Source organism: Aspergillus uvarum (genome assembly GCF_003184745.1).
Source record: "Aspergillus uvarum CBS 121591 unplaced genomic scaffold BO82scaffold_28, whole genome shotgun sequence".
NCBI lineage: Eukaryota > Fungi > Ascomycota > Eurotiomycetes > Eurotiales > Aspergillaceae > Aspergillus > Aspergillus uvarum.
In genome coordinates, this window is record NW_020291325.1 from 246,328 (window position 1) to 262,447 (window position 16,120).

Sequence of the window (16,120 nt, forward strand, 5' to 3'; positions counted from 1 at the left end):
TCCAGGCGTCCCGTTGGTCGAATTCCGCGGATTGCTCGTATCATGTCTCACAAGGGTCTAGTTCTGATTGAATAGATCCGGGTTTTCGTCTGAGAGTATTCTTTTCTGGTTCCTGCATCAGGCGCCTGATTAACCCATTACCTAAGTATCGCGGCGGAAAGCTTTCCGAGATAGTCAGCATGTGTTGTGCAAGCCATGGTTGAGAAATTTTCATTACTATCAACTGCTCAATCAGTCCCGAGATAACTCAAGGCTCGGCAAGGTGCATGGACGTGACAAGAATCAAGAATAAGTCACACGTGCCGTTCGTCAGGATGACTGCCTAAGCCCAGAGCCTTGTGTGACGCTTGTTCCGCGGATGATCGGCATATGAGCTCATATTGTCTGACATGCAGGTCTTCTTCACTGGGATGAGGTGAGACAGCAAAAGCAACCAGTCGTCGTCATAAGCACGCCCCAGGTCTCTTCTCAAGCCCTTGTCAAGCCCTTGCGATGTAGTTCAGATGTCGCGATATGCGTTTCAGAATTCGTTCTCTGTGGAAGTAAAGCTTAGTTCCCAGCAGACCTATAGCGAGGTGGAGTCGAGCAGCCAAAGCCGCGATGTACCTGGCGAAGAAATTATCGCTCTCCGCTTGTCATGCCATCAAACCCGAGGTCAGTGCGGGGGCGGGGGCATGCATCTAAGCTACTGCATGTCTCGCAAGCGGATCACAAGTAGGTAGTATCGACCAAGTGCAGCGTGCAGCGTTGCATTCCAGTACATAATGCTCTGGAATGTAATCGAAGACTCGCGCTCGCCTCGTCCGTCAGTATGTCCCGGATAATTGTATGTTGCGTGTAAAGAACAAAAAACGATAGTGGGTCATTGAGCTACGGCAAGCAAAAGCAAAGTCAAGAATAAGCTGCAGTAGCAGAAGGAAGTCGAGAAGTGAAGAAGGTGCGGGGAATGCAAATGTAAGACATTTGAACAGGCGTTGAGTTGGTGTTTAGTCCCAGTCAAACCCCCGGTGCCTCCGGCCACACCGCCGACGGGCCATGCACGCCCTTATCAGCAAGTGAGCGGGAATAACATGAGTACAGCTCGGTAACCTCAACTCACGAAGTTCAAGTAGACGGTCCACATAGCATAGATACAGAATTTTGGTGCCTTGCACGTACGATTTCAGGTCCAAAACCAAGGTTTACAAATGCGATTGGGTTAAGTATACATCAAGGTATTATGAACAAGTTATAAGGGTATAATCAACTCAAAAAGTCTCACACGCTTCTTTACACCATAGAAGCCTTCCTCGACGCACTGAGTTGGCTGCTCCGACGTCTAGTAGCGTGTCTTTGCCTGTCCGCGGCAAGGGTCTGTGCGAACTTGCTCCTCGCTCGTATCTCAGGACCTTTCCAGTAAAATATGTAAATCGGGATGGTTACCAAAACAGCCAAGCAGCCAAGGATAGTGCTAGCCCATTGGAGATGGAAGCGTGCCCCGATGTTGGTATACATCGGGGTTGCGTACATCGCGGATAGCCCAGCAAGTAGATCTCGTGCGAACCCATTCCCACCCGTAGCGGACGCAGAATACTCGCCATATGCCGCCACCATATAGTCGATCGTCGCCATGTAAATACCATAGTTAGCGATGGCAATCAAGAATACGAAGACCAGGGGTACCATCCAATGGGTATACTCCGGGCCCCTGGACGTCCAGGCAAAGCCGAAGAGTCCAATTGCCTCCAGGGGTGCGATGAATAGCAAAAGCAAGAGCCGACGCTCAGCCACCCGAGCCGCATCACCCTCGCGTCGTCGAATCAAGCGCTGGCGGTAGATGTCGGGCAGGAAGATGGCATACGCAACCAGATAGCCAACAAAAATGGCGACAAAGCACAATCCAACCTGCAGTGGATTAAAGCCCCATTGTTTGAAGACCAAGGAGAACGATTCAATGCAGGTGAAGATTAGCGCGTCGGAGAAGCCAGAAAGAAGAGATAGGAAAAGCACAATGGGCTCGCGGAGGAACATCTCAAATGGGCGCCGCCAAATGCGAAGGATTTCTTTCACGTCAAACCGGGATGGCTTGAGCTCACTCGGGCCATAAATATTTGGATCCTCACCGGATTCGCGCCGACGCTTCGCCTCCCGATCCAGCAAGATGGTAGATCTTGTCTCAGTAACGAAAAAGAAATGGAGTATTTGGGTGACTCCACCGAAAATAAGCTGAATCCAGAAGTTCCACCGCCAGTTCAACCACTGCTCCATCATTCCTCCGAATATGGGTCCAATAGTTGTCCCGCCGACAGAACTCAAGACTACATATGCGACAGCAAAGCCCTGTTCATGTGCCTCCCACATGTCAGCGGTCATACCCAGGGTTACCGAGCCTCCTGCGGAGCTAAGTCCACCAAGGCCGCGACCAACAACCATAGTTCCAAAGTTAGGGGCCAAGGCACAGGGAATTTGCCATATATTCACAAGGAGAAGGCTCAGTTGCATGATAGGCCATCGACCGAATTCCTCGCTCCATGGCGCCCATAACTCGCAGCCAAAGGCGTAGGTTATCAGAAAGATCATTTGACCGACTCGAGCCGCTTGCTGGCTGATATGAAAATGCTCCGATAACTGCACCACGGCATTGGAGTATGTACTGCTGTTGAAGTTCATGGACATTTGAACGACGAAGATGACTGTCAAGATTCCCCATTTCTTGTACCATGAGAAGCTGAAGCCAAGGTTCTCATATGCCTCCTCTTCAGTCAACTCGCGCTTTCCATCGCCGCGAAATTTGCCTCGCACCTCACTATCGGTACCCGAAGATGCTGCATGCTCGTCATGTATGCTGGTGGGCCTTCGTGTAGGGCTCAGGTCGCAGTCTCCAAGACCAGAGTCTTTCTTTTCCGACTTCTCATGGTCAAATAGTGGAGATTGCGGTGACTGGTTCCTCGAGGTCATGATAACGGTGCACGGTCAGTTTGGGATATTCTTCAGAGTCGACCAGGCTTCTTTGATTGAGTTGTCTGAATAGGTGGTAGGCCTCAGGAGACATGTAGTGCATAGATGACATTGAGTACCCCAATTATCAGACGATATGAAGACGAATGGCATGGTGATAGAACGAAGTCGAGGTATTGCATCACCCGAAGAGGAATCGATGTAGGTCTTATAAGTATTTTTGCATTTGAATTTATGCTGATGGCCCAAAGGGGAAGGATGTGGGATGAATTCGCCAGCGGAGGTGCGACGTCATAAAACCCCGGGGTCAAAAATGGACCCTGTGCCAGCAGCAGTGGAGATGCTGCACGTCCGCTTTCCGATCTGTTGATTTCCCCGGTTCCACATCTTGGATAGTCAAGAATCAAGACGGTTGAGCTGCTGCAGTTCTTGCCTCAAGCTTAGTAAGATGCCTGGCTGTTTTCCACGAGCTTGCTGGTGACGTCGAATCGATATGGCCACTTTGTAGGATATAGCGCATGTGCTTGACTCAATCTGCTACCTCTATCTGCATGTTGCGCTTAAACTCGCACCAACCACAGCCATTCATGAAGAAATGAGTCTGTAAAAAGCAACTCGGCTTCGATTCCTGATAAAGGACCAAGACGTTGTAGACCCAATCAGCGAATCCGATGGAGGATTTCCCGGAATTCCTAAAGCGGAATCCCGGAGTGCGACCGTCCAAGGTCATCGCAACGCTTGTTGTTTGGTCGGAATCATTCACAGTAACTCTCGGCATGACGCAAAGTCAAGGGCTTGTTCCAGGATTATGAAAAATTTCGGTCTACATATGAAAGGTCCTCATCCTCCAGGGTGCTGGTTCTTGGTAATTCGTAGTCTCAGAGGTATGAATCGACAGCTCATTCACCAGATTAGATAAATTTCGTGGCCGTGAGCTGATGGGGTGACATCAAGTCGCTGAGAGCTCTTATGTGTTTGATGCAGCATGACAGTATCTCCATAATGACTGCTGATGGTGACAGGCATTTGCTGGCTTTGAAGTGAGCTGCAGTCGCCCAGTGACGTGACACTCAAAGCATAAAATCCCTTATATTATTCCCTGCCTGGTTCTAGAAGGATTCTTGATCATGGGTGTGGGAGAACATTTGAAAATCGAATGCCATGGTTCCCTGGTGATGGCCTTAAAAACCGGTCGCCATCCATGGAGCAGGTATTCATGATTTCGCGGTTCCCGACTCTCCTAGGAGCCAGGGAATGCCTGGGGTACCGAGTACAATTTCCGAATGCATCAATATGTAGATCAAGAGGAGCTGTACTTATCAGTATACAGAAGCCTTTGTGTAGGCCACTTTGGTCTTTGTTGATGTGACGCATATCATAGACTTTTGATGCTGTGTCGAGGTCCGGTTTGCTAAACTCCTGCCTCGTCATTCATTCATTTAGTCCGGGAGATGAAAGGTCACCTGACATTTCGGTAAGGTGGATACGCTCCTTCCCGCCGCAGCACTCCACAGTTGGTTTATATTCTGCTCAGAGATGAAGTGAGCCATTTTTCTCCGATCGCGAGATGGTGGGAATTGAGGCGTTATTCACGTGACCCTCCGATTACATACTAGATGTTCCCCGATATCTGATGGATGGGAGTATCCTAAATGGCTCATTCCATATTCCATGCATGGCGGACGAGTACGCCAAGACCCTAGTCCGATTTCGGGGGCAGCTTGCGAGACCCTACCAGGTTTGGTGGAGAGAGCCGATACCGGGTGGAGCAGCAGGCGTTTGCCGTGGGCCCGAGACTGTCTGCCCCCTCTGGATGATGGCCGCCGTCGGGCCTGGCTCGCCCCGAGTTTTCCATCTCATCATCATCAACTGTTGCCAGGCTGAGTTGACGATTACTGCTGCAATCGCAATCATTCTCATCTGCGAAACCTCCGACCTTGTCGGATCTATTCACATCTGCCTAACGTCTTATACTTCCACGCACTACCTGTTCTGACACATGCATCCATGGTGTTTCCGGGGAGACTGAGTACAGGCTGCTATGTATGCCGTAAGCGAAAGGTCAAGGTATGTTGGTCGCTGTTAAAAGTGGGATGGTTGTGTGGTTTTTTTAATCCTTCTCTTTCGTAGTGTGATGGGAAGAGACCGGTTTGTCGTCGCTGCGTGACACATAACAGGCAATGCACAGGCTATCCTGATGCCTTCGCATTTCGAACCTATAAACCCGGCTCGACACACAAGATCTCGACAGAAGATGCGAAGGTTTCTGCTGGATTCGGACCGGAGCATAGCAGCAAAGCTGACGCGGGCGTCTTGGACCCTGAGGGTTCGGAGCTATCATTATGCTCCACTAACCTAATCTCCGAAGAATTGGGGCCTTTGGTACCCACCCTTGCTCCTTGCTGGGAGTCCCAGTCCCTCGGATACTTCTATGATCAGTATGTCCTTCACGCCCAAAGGTCTCCTTGTGAGGGTCACCTCGCATTCCTTCCGGACTTGTTCCGTGAGAAAGGTGATGACCCTTGCTTGAAGCATGCTGTGCTCGGCGTGTCCTATCTTTCCTTGCATAATGTCTCCAGGCGGGCAGAGCTGCATGCCAATGCTCGACGGCACTATGGACTGGCTTTGAACTCACTGAGTACTGCACTAAGCATTGAAGGGGCTTATATGAGGGATGAAGTTTTCGCAGCGGCACTTTTCTTGAGCATGTTCCTTGTAAAGCAAACCAGATCAGTCCTCCCTCGAGAAAGACTTTGCTAATCAAATACAGGACATTAGCGGTGATCACAGCTATGTCGCAAACCCTCACATCCCAGGTATCTACTCCCTCATGCAACTGCGAGGGAGGCCACCTCGGACTAGCAAATATGGCCGAGTCCTCTTCGGCTGGGCTTTCACCCAAACCGTAGGTCAACTAGCCCGGCCCGACCAAATCACCAGGTTAACAGATCAGCAGCAAATCCAGGCCATAGCCAACAACCAATATCAGTATGCCTCTCTGCCCTCGTCTATCAACATGATCTACGAACCGGACTTCATCTATCGCTCGGGAATAATCACGGGAAAGATATCCGAGTTCTGTAACTCCGTCCAACGAACAAGAGAAACCTTGGGTCACAGCTTGAAACCCGCCAAATCACTCCGCTCAATTTTGTGGCGCGCTCGCTGCATCCTTGACGAGATCGACACCTGGAACGAACGGATCCCTGGTCATTGGAAACGCCAATGTCTCGCCGCCAATCCGGACGACGGTCCTCCCGAGGAGCCACAGACCACTCGCGACCCCTGGACAACCTGCTTCCTCGCCGTCGTGCAAGCCACCCAGATTGTCTTCTACCTCCAAGTCATAGCATGCTGCGATGCGCTTGACGATCTGGAAGAAGCAAGCACGTCTGAAGCCTCGCCACACTCTCCCCGACACGACCCGTACGGTAGCGACGACGACTCCTCCGACGAGGGTCCACATAGTCCTACATCACTCTACGAGATCGACTTCGAAGGTCGCATTGAGGACCTGACGGACTCAATCTGTTTCACTGTCACAACAGCCCTCGGCCGAATCAACGAAGCCACGGGCGCGTTCCAACTCCACCCGCATAGCAAGCTGGGTAACAGCTCGACATTACTGTGGCCGATGTGGCTGGTGGTCAACTCGTCCTTTTCCACGGCAGAGCAGGTCTCTCTGTGCCGAAAGGGGCTGGAGAGTATCGGGTCGACCATGGGGTACCGCATCGCGTCCGTGCTGAGTAGGAATGCATGCCCACTTTCGCCGTTTGGGATGCCCCCGCAGAGCGCGAGCGCGCTTTGTTTGCCGAGCCAGCAAGCCCACACGATGGATATCTGAGACTTTCCGAGCGTTCCGTAGATACACTAATTTAATGACACGTGCTATGAGTTATGGAATACGAACACTTTCATAATGCAATGATCAATTCGAGAGCTTTCAACACTTTGTAAGCTATTCACCAGGCTATCAGCAAATAGATAACCTTCCAACAGTATCCCAGCAATACCCAGCAAGCACGCTATCAAACATGCCACGGCGTAGCGTGCAACTAGTCTGGGGGGGTCCAACTTTACTCGGTCGGGAAACCCCGAGCGGGTACCTAGTTGAACCTGGCAACTGGAAAAAAAAAAAAAAACCCACCGTAAATCCGCCGAAGGCTGAACCCCCCGTGCTCATAAATAAACCCTCCGAGTCCGAGCCCGCCCCCGGAAGTTTATGGGGTTCAACCGGTGAGAGCCAAAACCCCCGACGCCGAAACTCCCAAGGAAAGTTGAACCTCTTCGCCGATGCCCGCGCTGAACTTTTGTAGTACCAATTGATAAACTGTCCGGATCTCCGGTTCGTGGGCTAGGGATTCTGTGTTCAAATGCGGAGGAACGATAGGTACATAATAGTTCATCCATATAGCCCAGAATTGACTAAGTTCTGGTTATATGGTAGTCGCTGTCGGGGCGCTGTCAACTCTCCACAGAGGCTCTCATTCTACGGGAGACAAGAGGGACTGGATGGCACAGGTATATACAGGTTTGATCGTGTTCTCCCATTCGCTAACTAGTGGTCTTCTCCTCGCTCGCAATACCAAAAGATCTATCTATATCATAATACAAGGTGTAATGCTTAGTCAAAGCTGATTGTGTGTTGTTCTCAGACGATGCAATGAGCCTCAAGGCGAGGATGAGCTGAACCTTGCATCATTACTGGTCTTTCGAACCAAACGGGGGGGGACACAGACATATAACTGCTCAGACAGCCCAGTTGTCGCCCACAAGCTACTGGGTGGAACAGCCCCCTAGGTTCGTTTTCAGATACGGGACTCGGTAGTTGTGCTGCAGTATCCACTCTCGCTCGATCACTCGATTCATCTGTTGCTCATACGCTTGTCGGTGTAGAAGATGATTGTTCCGGCGGGTCAGATCTTGATAGGTGAATCTTTTGCTCCGCTCATGCGCCATGGCCGTCTTGCCTCTGCCTTGGGGTCGAAGCGTGTGGTGGTCCCAAGTCCACAGAACAGGACCATCGACATGCCGGTACCATTGCTCTTCGTCGCCGACGAGACCCGAACCAAAATCGAGCCACATGGTAACAATGAAAGCATCACCGTCGCTTCCACAAGGAACCAGGCGTGCCTCGAAGTCCATCGCACACACAGGACAGCGATAGTATACGGGACGAGGGTACCTGTGTAGTATATGATTAGGGCCGCGATTGTCCTTTACAAGGAAGCTTGCGTCTCTCATGTCATTGACAAATAGATGGTTACAAAATGGAAATCTAGGCATTGGAATGCAAGCGAGCTCGCCCAAGACACAGGTTTGTATGCGAAGGCACAAGCGGGGCCCCGGAAGTATCTCCGCGTCGGCCGAAAATAATCTTGTCCCAGCCGTGGTCGAGCCCCGATTTACCTGAATGTAGGACAGCCATTCTGTAGGTACCCCATGCTCAGGCCCATCATAATACCTCTTCATGGCCAATTGAAGGTGAATGAGCCTAAATCGATAGACGACAGTATGGAGCGCATCATTTAGCGAAAGGGCCCAGGAAGAGTCGTCTGAAAGTAGACCGTGTTTGCCATCGAGTTTCCGCGGGTGCGTTAGCGATGCCGGGGAACCAATAGACTCCCTTAAGTGTAGACTGGAGCACGAGGTGCAGTGGACGTACTGCGGTAGGTTGCGAGCGAATAGAGCGAGAAATGCTGTTCTAGAGACACCAGTTGGGGGTGCAAAAGATGGGCGTCTCATGACAGCACGTAGATGCTTGCTACAGAGCGAGAGCAATGCTCTCTCGTGAGGCCGTAGGAAGTCGGCTATCGATAATATCAATTCTACTGGAAGGTTGTCAAGGCGAAGGTGAACAACAAAGACTGGAGCCAAAGGATTGAAACTGAGTGATAGACCACAGTTAGTCATTCGATTCAGACGTCTGTGAAGTCTCCAGGGCTTTGGTAGATCTTCTTTGTTGAACTGAAGCTTGGTCGGTGGGAAACTTTGTGGGGGCTTACTTGCCGAAAAGCATGGTTCGAGGGAGCAGACATCGCGGAGGTCGAGCTAAATTAGGTAATGATGTCTTGGGTATGACAGCTAGAAATAAGAGATATCCTGGTTATAAAAGCGACAGTGAGGAGCACCAGATTGTAGCGAATATCCTGGCAGGCAAGTCTCGTAGGGTCGTAATGATGATACTAGGCACAAGGTAGTAGTCGGTGACTGCCTCTAGCAGTATTCAGGGAGCGCAGTCGAGGAAAGCGCGCAGCAGCAATAGCGCACTGGTCCATGGTAGTTTCCTTTGAGGTTTTCTGCGCGCATGAGTTTGGTGCTTCATCCATAGTGTGGAAGGAGCTGGCTTAAAGGGTCTATGCTGGTACCGGTAGATCATCCAGGGCAATAGGCTTGAGCCCCCTCATCCCTTAACAAGTAGCCTTTGTACAGGTAAGGCTAAGAGCAATGTCATGAGTGTGAGACAAAGAGATCTCCAAAGATCAGAGTGACTCTTTTCTAAAAGTTGAACCATGTGGCAGACGGCCAAGACTGCCAGGTGAAGTATAGCTGAGGCTAAACCGCGACGGTCAGCGGCGGCAGAACGGAAGGTGGGTCTGGCGGATCACCATGGATTCCACCCGATCTACAAAGACAACAACAACTACTTACCTTCAACAACACTCAACTCACCAACGAACAATCATGGTGGCATCATTCGTGCCATCAATTCTACGCCCTGACTACACGTGGCCTTGTCAGCCTCCTTTGACAGTCTCCCCAATCACACCTTCAGTACCTCGTGTTTCTTGGAAACCCATCAGAGTAGCATGGGGCCTCGTGCATAGAGCGTTACGCTACTTCTCCCAGTGGTACTGCCACTGGTTCGGGATCCGTTTCGACTACAACATCATCCCACTACCTTTCGGACTCTTGATAAAATGGACAGATCGCAGCAGCGTCGAGGAAGCCATTGCCACACAAATGGCAAGAGCCGCTGGAATGCCCGTGCCTAAAGTTCTGAATTATGGCGAACAACTTTACCCCGACTACAACCGAAAAGTCTCCATTGTGATGACTCGCCTCCCGGGAATAGAGTTGAACAACTGGGAGGATAAGGAATATGATCCTGATAGCGAGGAGCCGTGGCTACAGGAGCTGAAGACATGCGTGCAGACCATGCGCTTGTGGACGCCCCCTTCCTCACGCCGAAACTGGGTCTCATCAGCGATCGGAACATGTTTACGAAGCCAGCGCATTCCCCATCATATCATGGGACCATTCACAGATCAGACGCAGTTGCACGACTTTCTGCTGTCCACAGCCTCAAATCATACTTTCAAATCACAGGCCGAGTTTGAGAAAGTCCTGGCCACGGCGAAGAAATTGGATCAACGAAAGTATAGAATGGTTTTCAGTCAAGGTGACTTGAAAGCTCATAATATCCTTGTTGGTGATGATGGTCATCTAACTGGGTTTCTCGACTGGGAGTCTGCGGGCTGGTATCCGGAATACTGGGAATTTACTACGGCTATGCGATTTGGGAGGAATAGCTGGTGGTTCAGGGCAGTTTCTTGGATTGGAGGTTCCGAATATCTTGAGGAACTGGATTATGATCGTGCTGTAAACAACCTGACAGTGGATTCTTATGTCTTTTTCTAGGACAACGGGTGCTGAATTTCCAAGGCGCCTGTTCATCAGCTTGCGTTTCGGTACACTATTGATTTGCATCTTCGAAAATTATCCTTGGAAACTACTGTGCCTGGCTGTGCCTGGCGTACCATGTATGCAGACTTGATCGAGAAGGCTGTCAAGGAGACCTTTCTATATTAGGCTATTGCTACGTACTTTTCGACAAGAAATTAATTACAGTTAATACCCAGCGTGAAACTAAGATGAAAAGGCAAAGCAGCCAAGTTATGATCACCTAAAAGTGTCGTTCAGCGCGGCAAAAGCTCTGTACTGCGTGCTCCTCTGAGAAGAGTCCGCAATAGTCACACTTCAAAGACACACGCACGACTTGACAATTGGACGTGACTAGCGAGAGTTTACAGCCTCAACCATGTAACCGTTCCCCACTGACAAGCACTCCGCCTCCAGGTCCTTGACACTGCTGCAATGCACAATGCTCTTGTCCATGAGCTTCTGTGTAATCGCCAGCACCCAAACGCGGCAAGTAATACCATGCATCGCATTCAGATTTTCATCGTAGGACCTCATGATTGGATCGATTTGAGCGACTTTATCGCCAGGGACGCGTGCGATCTGGTTAACAACACAAAGAAGATTAGACTTCAAGAGGCCCCCGGTTCTGCCGTGATCCGCAAGCCAGCCCTTGCCATCGGTGCTGGGGTTTTTCACATGATACTTGAAGCCACCGGAGTAGTCAGTATGAAAATAGAGACCCCAGTGAAAGTCGTTGGCGATGGGAGGGTCGGTGCGAACATAGAGCACGACGTAGAGAGTGTTGAGCGGGAGACCGGCGAGGATCTCGTTCTGGACCTTTCTGACGGCCGCGGCTTTTTCAAAAGGTTTCAATCCAGAGAAGTCGCTTCTGTAGCCCTTGGTCAGGTCCTCCATGCTTGAACGGTCTGACCAGACTGAGCGCAGTGCGCGGGTTTTTGAGGAATGATCGGACGGATTCCTCGCTTGGGGTGTAGATTAAAGGGCTTAGAAACGCTTGATAGTAACCCTTTTGCTTGTCTAGATGAGTTATTAGCAAATGCATATCTCCAGTCCTGCCATGAAGAACACGTACTTTGATCTTGGTAACGTGTTTCTTCCACCCCTCGGTTGAAGCAACCTAGGAGGGTGTGCAAGAGATCTTCAACTAGGATGTTGTGAACAATCGCGTCGCGTCAAAGCCCAGCTTCGTATGAGTGATACTAATATCCAGAGACGGTGTATAGTGTTGTGGTAAAGGAAGGAAGTATTGGGGGGGGGGGGAGACAGGATAGTGCTGAGTACTGAGCCAACGGCATTCATTGAATGACCGAGTTGCTGAAGTGACAGTGATTCATTCTGTGTTACTCTTACAGCCATATTACACATTCACTGAAGACCATCTTTTGCTGTGAATTTCTCCGAGCTGGACACCAACCCTACCCCTTGCCCTGACCAGATTCATTCTCATTTCTCATGATTATACAACATAGCTAGTCCTTTGATGTTTTGATTAGTGCCATACTAGAGATGAAGCGTATATTTCTCAACAAAGGACCCTTCAACACGTGAAATTTGGTCTGCGAATGCCTAAAGTTGTTTATTATGGGCAATATCCGAGCCCATTGCGCTTTGATTCTTCAGCGGGCTACGGACCGGCATTGGACGGTGCAGCGCGACTCGGCGCAGCGGTCGGACTTCAAAGGTGATAAATTCTAACAAAATACTAAGAATTGTAATGACTACATAAATGTCGTTGTAGGAGGATTTATCACTTTGAGAATCAAAACATCTATCAGTCTATATCAATGCTAAATACATTGCAGTATGCTGAGTTGGCTGCTCTTCATGGTGTTTGGGCTGTTTGCACGAAGAACTCATGGCCTATCCTCTACTAGTTGTATAATGATGGCAGTGATCCTAGAGCTTTAACCTCGAAGACTGCAGTGCGTTCTTTTCAAAACAGCAGTCGAGGATATGTACAGTACTACCAAGGGCTGAGAACGATTACATTCGGAGTTGGAATGATGACCCCGAGACAAAATTTGTGTCTTGAGTGTTGAAAAAGATTCTGGCCCGTAAGGTATTCCGGAGGAAATACTTTTGGTCGCCCTGTCCACCGCCTTATCAGTCACAGATACGATTCCTCAGACGGGTATTCATCCTCGGAATCTCAATCGAGAGGAAGCTAACTGAAATGTTTCAAGGTATGACATACGACTACCTTCCTGAGCACGGAAAATACGGTCGAAAGTCCTAACCATCAAGTCGGACCCACAGGCGGCTGGGGTAGCTTTGCAGGGCAAATTTAACCCGAACAGGTCTGGTTGGGTAAAGAAGTCATGCTGTGCAGTCAGCAAGTCAGCATCTACTGAACGGTGACCATTATGAGTGAGCATCACCTAACGACAGCCTTGTATGTCAAAGGGCTACCTCTTGTTCCAGCTGCTAAGGCTACCATTGCTCATGTCGTTGAGACTCTAGCAGTGCGCATCAACCTTAGCAGATCAGTCACCACATTAAAGTGTACCAACTTTCGCAAGGAAGCTTTTTTTTCCAATCAGCCACTTATGCTTCTTAAACCGGCTTCGGCCTCTAGCATGTCAATCATGCCCGAGAAAAGCTTAGGCTGATCAATGATCCGGGTATTGTCTTTTCCCTCCATCATGCGACGATCCGAGCAAGGGACCATGCGTCCATGACACCGCGGGGTAATTCGGCCTTCAAGCAACTTTTCTCGTGCAGTATACTATTCCAAGTCTCTTCGTCCGGGTCTATAGCAGAAACCGGCTTTAATTGCCGTTCATGGACAAGGCGGATGTTCTCCGCAAGAATTTCCCGCCCTCCGCAACCCCACATTGCCGGCAAAATATGGTACCATCCGCAAAATCCCTTGTATACTGACTGCGTTCAAAACAAGGATCTGTCTGAAATGGCGTTGAGCTTAGGACCGGTATGTCATGATGTCGGCCTATAAAGAAGGGTCCTACTTCCATGTTCGTTTTCGTCGTTCTATCCTACTTAGCATAGATTGCATCTATCATTCTGCCATAGGTCTGTCCTAGCGTCATGAGGTATTCTACTATTGGGCTTCTCGGCTTGGCCACTCTGGCATCAGCCAGTGCGGAAGACCCATACTATGCGAATTTGACATGGGAAGCCCCGCGCACCTTGTCAGACTGGTCAAACTTGACTATCGAGACGCACACGGGAACTTTCATTGGCATGCTCAATGATACCTACCCCAATGTTCGACAATTCCTTCGAGTTCCATATGCACAGGTATGCTTTACCTTTCTCGGACGGTTCTCATCCCGCATGTTGATTTCATCTTCTCCAGCCTCCCGTTGGGGATCTACGTTGGATGCCTCCTCAGAAGCCGCATAGGTCCAAGAAGCGGATCGATTCTACATTTTATGGCCCAGGTAGTCTTCTACTCACGAGATTTGTGGCTTAGAATGTACTCACATTCTTGACAGCTTGTCCTCAGTACGTGACTGCGCCAGCCAGTATCTGGAACACCTACGAACCCCCAAATTTGCTGCTCAACATCGGCGAGAAATTGGATCAAGGCTCCACTGCCTGGTCATCGGCCGAAGACTGTTTATCAATGGCGATCTGGACGCCTGCTTCAGCTAATCGCACTTCTAAGCTCCCGGTGGCATTGTTCGTAACCGGTGGCGGCGGTATCACTGGTGGAATTGATATTCCCTCTCAGCTGCCAGCACATTGGGTCTCACGATCTCAGGAGCACATTGTGATTACAATCAATTATCGATCAAATATCTTCGGGAGTGGGTTGATCCTACTATAAAGAGAGACATTGGACTTACCTTGTTTGCAGATCCCAAATCCCGGGCATTGAATGAAACCTCTTTGACTTTGCTAGATGTCAGAGCGGCAGTTGAATGGGCCTACGAGAACATCGAACACTTTGGAGGAGATGCTGAGAACATAATGGTATGGTTCTTGAGATCACTATCTACTAGATCTAATCTGATTGGACAAATAGCTGTGGGGTCAATCGCAAGGAGGTATCTTGACGCACCTGTATACTCTCGCATTTCCCGACAACCCTCTCGCAGCCAAATTCGGAGTGATCTCGCAAGGTGCATCGGCCACCCTGGACCTTACAACAGCCGGTGATGTTTATCAAGACTTTGACATTGTCGCCAAGGGGCTCGGGTGTAATTATGGAGAGGACTACGAAGCCGAACTCGAGTGTATGCGGCAGATTTCTTGGGTGCAGATTGAGGAATACATCAACCGTTACAACGCCACGCCTTCGATTGCCTTTACTAACTATATTCGTAAGTCCGGCTCCCTTACCTTTTGGCTCTCGAGCTAATCCTGCGTACAGCCGACGAAAGATACATCTTTTCGAATGAGACCGAGCGATATCTTCAAGGGAAGGTTGCTTCGGGACCGTCGATTCGATCCGACACCGCCAGGGAGTTTCCGGATCAGAACAGTACATACGTTGCCGAAGAAGAAGGAGAGTCTGACTGCCTTGCACGTTCTGACTCGGAGCTTCGGGCGTCCATCGGCCTTGACACCTACCGATATTATTGGGCCGGCAAGTAGACGTTCGTCACCCTAGGTAAATGCTCTTGGGCTAAACATTGTCTTCCCGCAGGAAACTTCAGCAACATCAGCCCCGTCCCCTGGCTTGGCGCCTTCCACTGGACTGATCTCTTCATGATATTCGGTACCTACATGCTGGATGTCGGTAACATCACCGAGCTCGAGGTCAAAACCTCTGAAACAATGCAGGACTTTTTCCTAGCATACCTCAAAGATGCCTCCACAATCAATACCACTGTAGGATGGACTGCGTTCAACGGCAGTGCGCCGGAAGGGGGCGTTATACTTGAGTTTGGCAAGGATTTTCCTGTTCGAAATGTCACTGGAGACTGGCTAGATGGTGGCTGTTGGAATTCCTCGATTCCCTTCCGGATTGATGGGTAGGGCAGCAATTTTGCGAGATGTTACCTGCGAAGCCTCCTCCCGATGTACTAGTCCTGCAACCCGGCGTCTGAGTGAGAAGCGATTGTTGAAACCCGGTCGATGCCCTGTGTCTTCATGTGTTTGATAATTAGATGGGTAAATTCTTTGTAAGGGTGGCTCAATGATACATCTTATTCTGCTAACAGAACTGTCGTGTCGGGCTTCTGCCTTGACCTTTGTGTAAACTGCTGGATTCACTACGTAGAGGAAATGTGAGCGAGGCTTTGGTAGTGTTAGGCGGGAGAAGGCGCTTGCCCCTTTTCGACAATGAAGGACTCCTGTTATGATTCATATCACATGGAAAGAGTTGTCTCCTTTGACTTCTTTCTCTCACTGTCACCACAATCCTGACAAACTGGCACTGATTACTATCTGCATATCGATCGATGCATCCCGATTGTGTATGCTTAGCTACCCCCAAGCAGTTGAATCAACATTACATCCTCGTTTCGTATCAACGTTGTTCTTTGAAAAACGGACGGACTGAGCTGCAGGCTGTTGAAATTTACAGTTCTGCAGCTGGTTGCCTGGAACA

At 49.8% G+C, this 16,120-nt stretch overlaps 6 protein-coding genes across 6 annotated transcripts; 3 read left to right on the forward strand and 3 right to left on the reverse strand.

Annotated features, from left to right (window-relative positions):
• Window positions 1-1,269: 1,269 nt before the first annotated feature.
• On the reverse strand, window positions 1,270-3,090 carry BO82DRAFT_383637 (MFS general substrate transporter; the record flags this gene model as incomplete). Its single annotated transcript, XM_025638033.1, has 2 exons — window positions 1,270-2,858; window positions 3,057-3,090. 2 exons carry the CDS (start codon window positions 3,088-3,090, stop codon window positions 1,270-1,272), a joined length of 1,623 nt encoding a protein of 540 aa, XP_025491755.1.
• Window positions 3,091-4,803: 1,713 nt separating this feature from the next.
• On the forward strand, window positions 4,804-6,792 carry BO82DRAFT_335918 (Zn(II)2Cys6 transcription factor). Its single transcript, XM_025633318.1, has 4 exons — window positions 4,804-5,004; window positions 5,068-5,652; window positions 5,708-5,842; window positions 5,894-6,792. The coding sequence occupies exons 1-4, from the start codon at window positions 4,945-4,947 to the stop codon at window positions 6,779-6,781; spliced, it is 1,668 nt and encodes a 555-aa protein (XP_025491756.1). The 5' UTR covers window positions 4,804-4,944; the 3' UTR covers window positions 6,782-6,792.
• Window positions 6,793-7,713: 921 nt separating this feature from the next.
• BO82DRAFT_402350 (uncharacterized protein) lies at window positions 7,714-8,082 on the reverse strand (the record flags this gene model as incomplete). Its single annotated transcript, XM_025639318.1, has 1 exon — window positions 7,714-8,082. One exon carries the CDS (start codon window positions 8,080-8,082, stop codon window positions 7,714-7,716), a length of 369 nt encoding a protein of 122 aa, XP_025491757.1.
• Window positions 8,083-9,897: 1,815 nt separating this feature from the next.
• Window positions 9,898-10,608, forward strand: BO82DRAFT_354577 (aminoglycoside phosphotransferase family protein; the record flags this gene model as incomplete). The annotated part of the gene is made up of 1 exon (XM_025635234.1): window positions 9,898-10,608. One exon carries the CDS (start codon window positions 9,901-9,903, stop codon window positions 10,576-10,578), a length of 678 nt encoding a protein of 225 aa, XP_025491758.1. The 3' UTR covers window positions 10,579-10,608.
• Window positions 10,609-10,953: 345 nt separating this feature from the next.
• Window positions 10,954-12,922, reverse strand: BO82DRAFT_374751 (uncharacterized protein; the record flags this gene model as incomplete). The annotated part of the gene is made up of 2 exons (XM_025637436.1): window positions 10,954-11,435; window positions 12,892-12,922. 2 exons carry the CDS (start codon window positions 12,920-12,922, stop codon window positions 10,954-10,956), a joined length of 513 nt encoding a protein of 170 aa, XP_025491759.1.
• Window positions 12,923-13,647: 725 nt separating this feature from the next.
• On the forward strand, window positions 13,648-15,622 carry BO82DRAFT_383641 (alpha/beta-hydrolase; the record flags this gene model as incomplete). The annotated part of the gene is made up of 7 exons (XM_025638034.1): window positions 13,648-13,860; window positions 13,919-14,003; window positions 14,058-14,372; window positions 14,423-14,538; window positions 14,591-14,888; window positions 14,939-15,154; window positions 15,215-15,622. 7 exons carry the CDS (start codon window positions 13,648-13,650, stop codon window positions 15,544-15,546), a joined length of 1,575 nt encoding a protein of 524 aa, XP_025491760.1. The 3' UTR covers window positions 15,547-15,622.
• Between the last annotated feature and the right edge of the window lie 498 nt (window positions 15,623-16,120).

Coding starts and splice junctions, on each gene's coding strand:
- BO82DRAFT_335918 (XM_025633318.1), top strand. CDS start 4,945: ATGGTGTTTCCGGGGAGACTGAGTACAGGCTGCTATGTATGCCGTAAG. Junction 5,005..5,067: donor GCCGTAAGCGAAAGGTCAAG/GTATGTTGGTCG, acceptor TCTCTTTCGTAG/TGTGATGGGAAGAGACCGGT. Junction 5,843..5,893: donor GCTGGGCTTTCACCCAAACC/GTAGGTCAACTA, acceptor ACAGATCAGCAG/CAAATCCAGGCCATAGCCAA.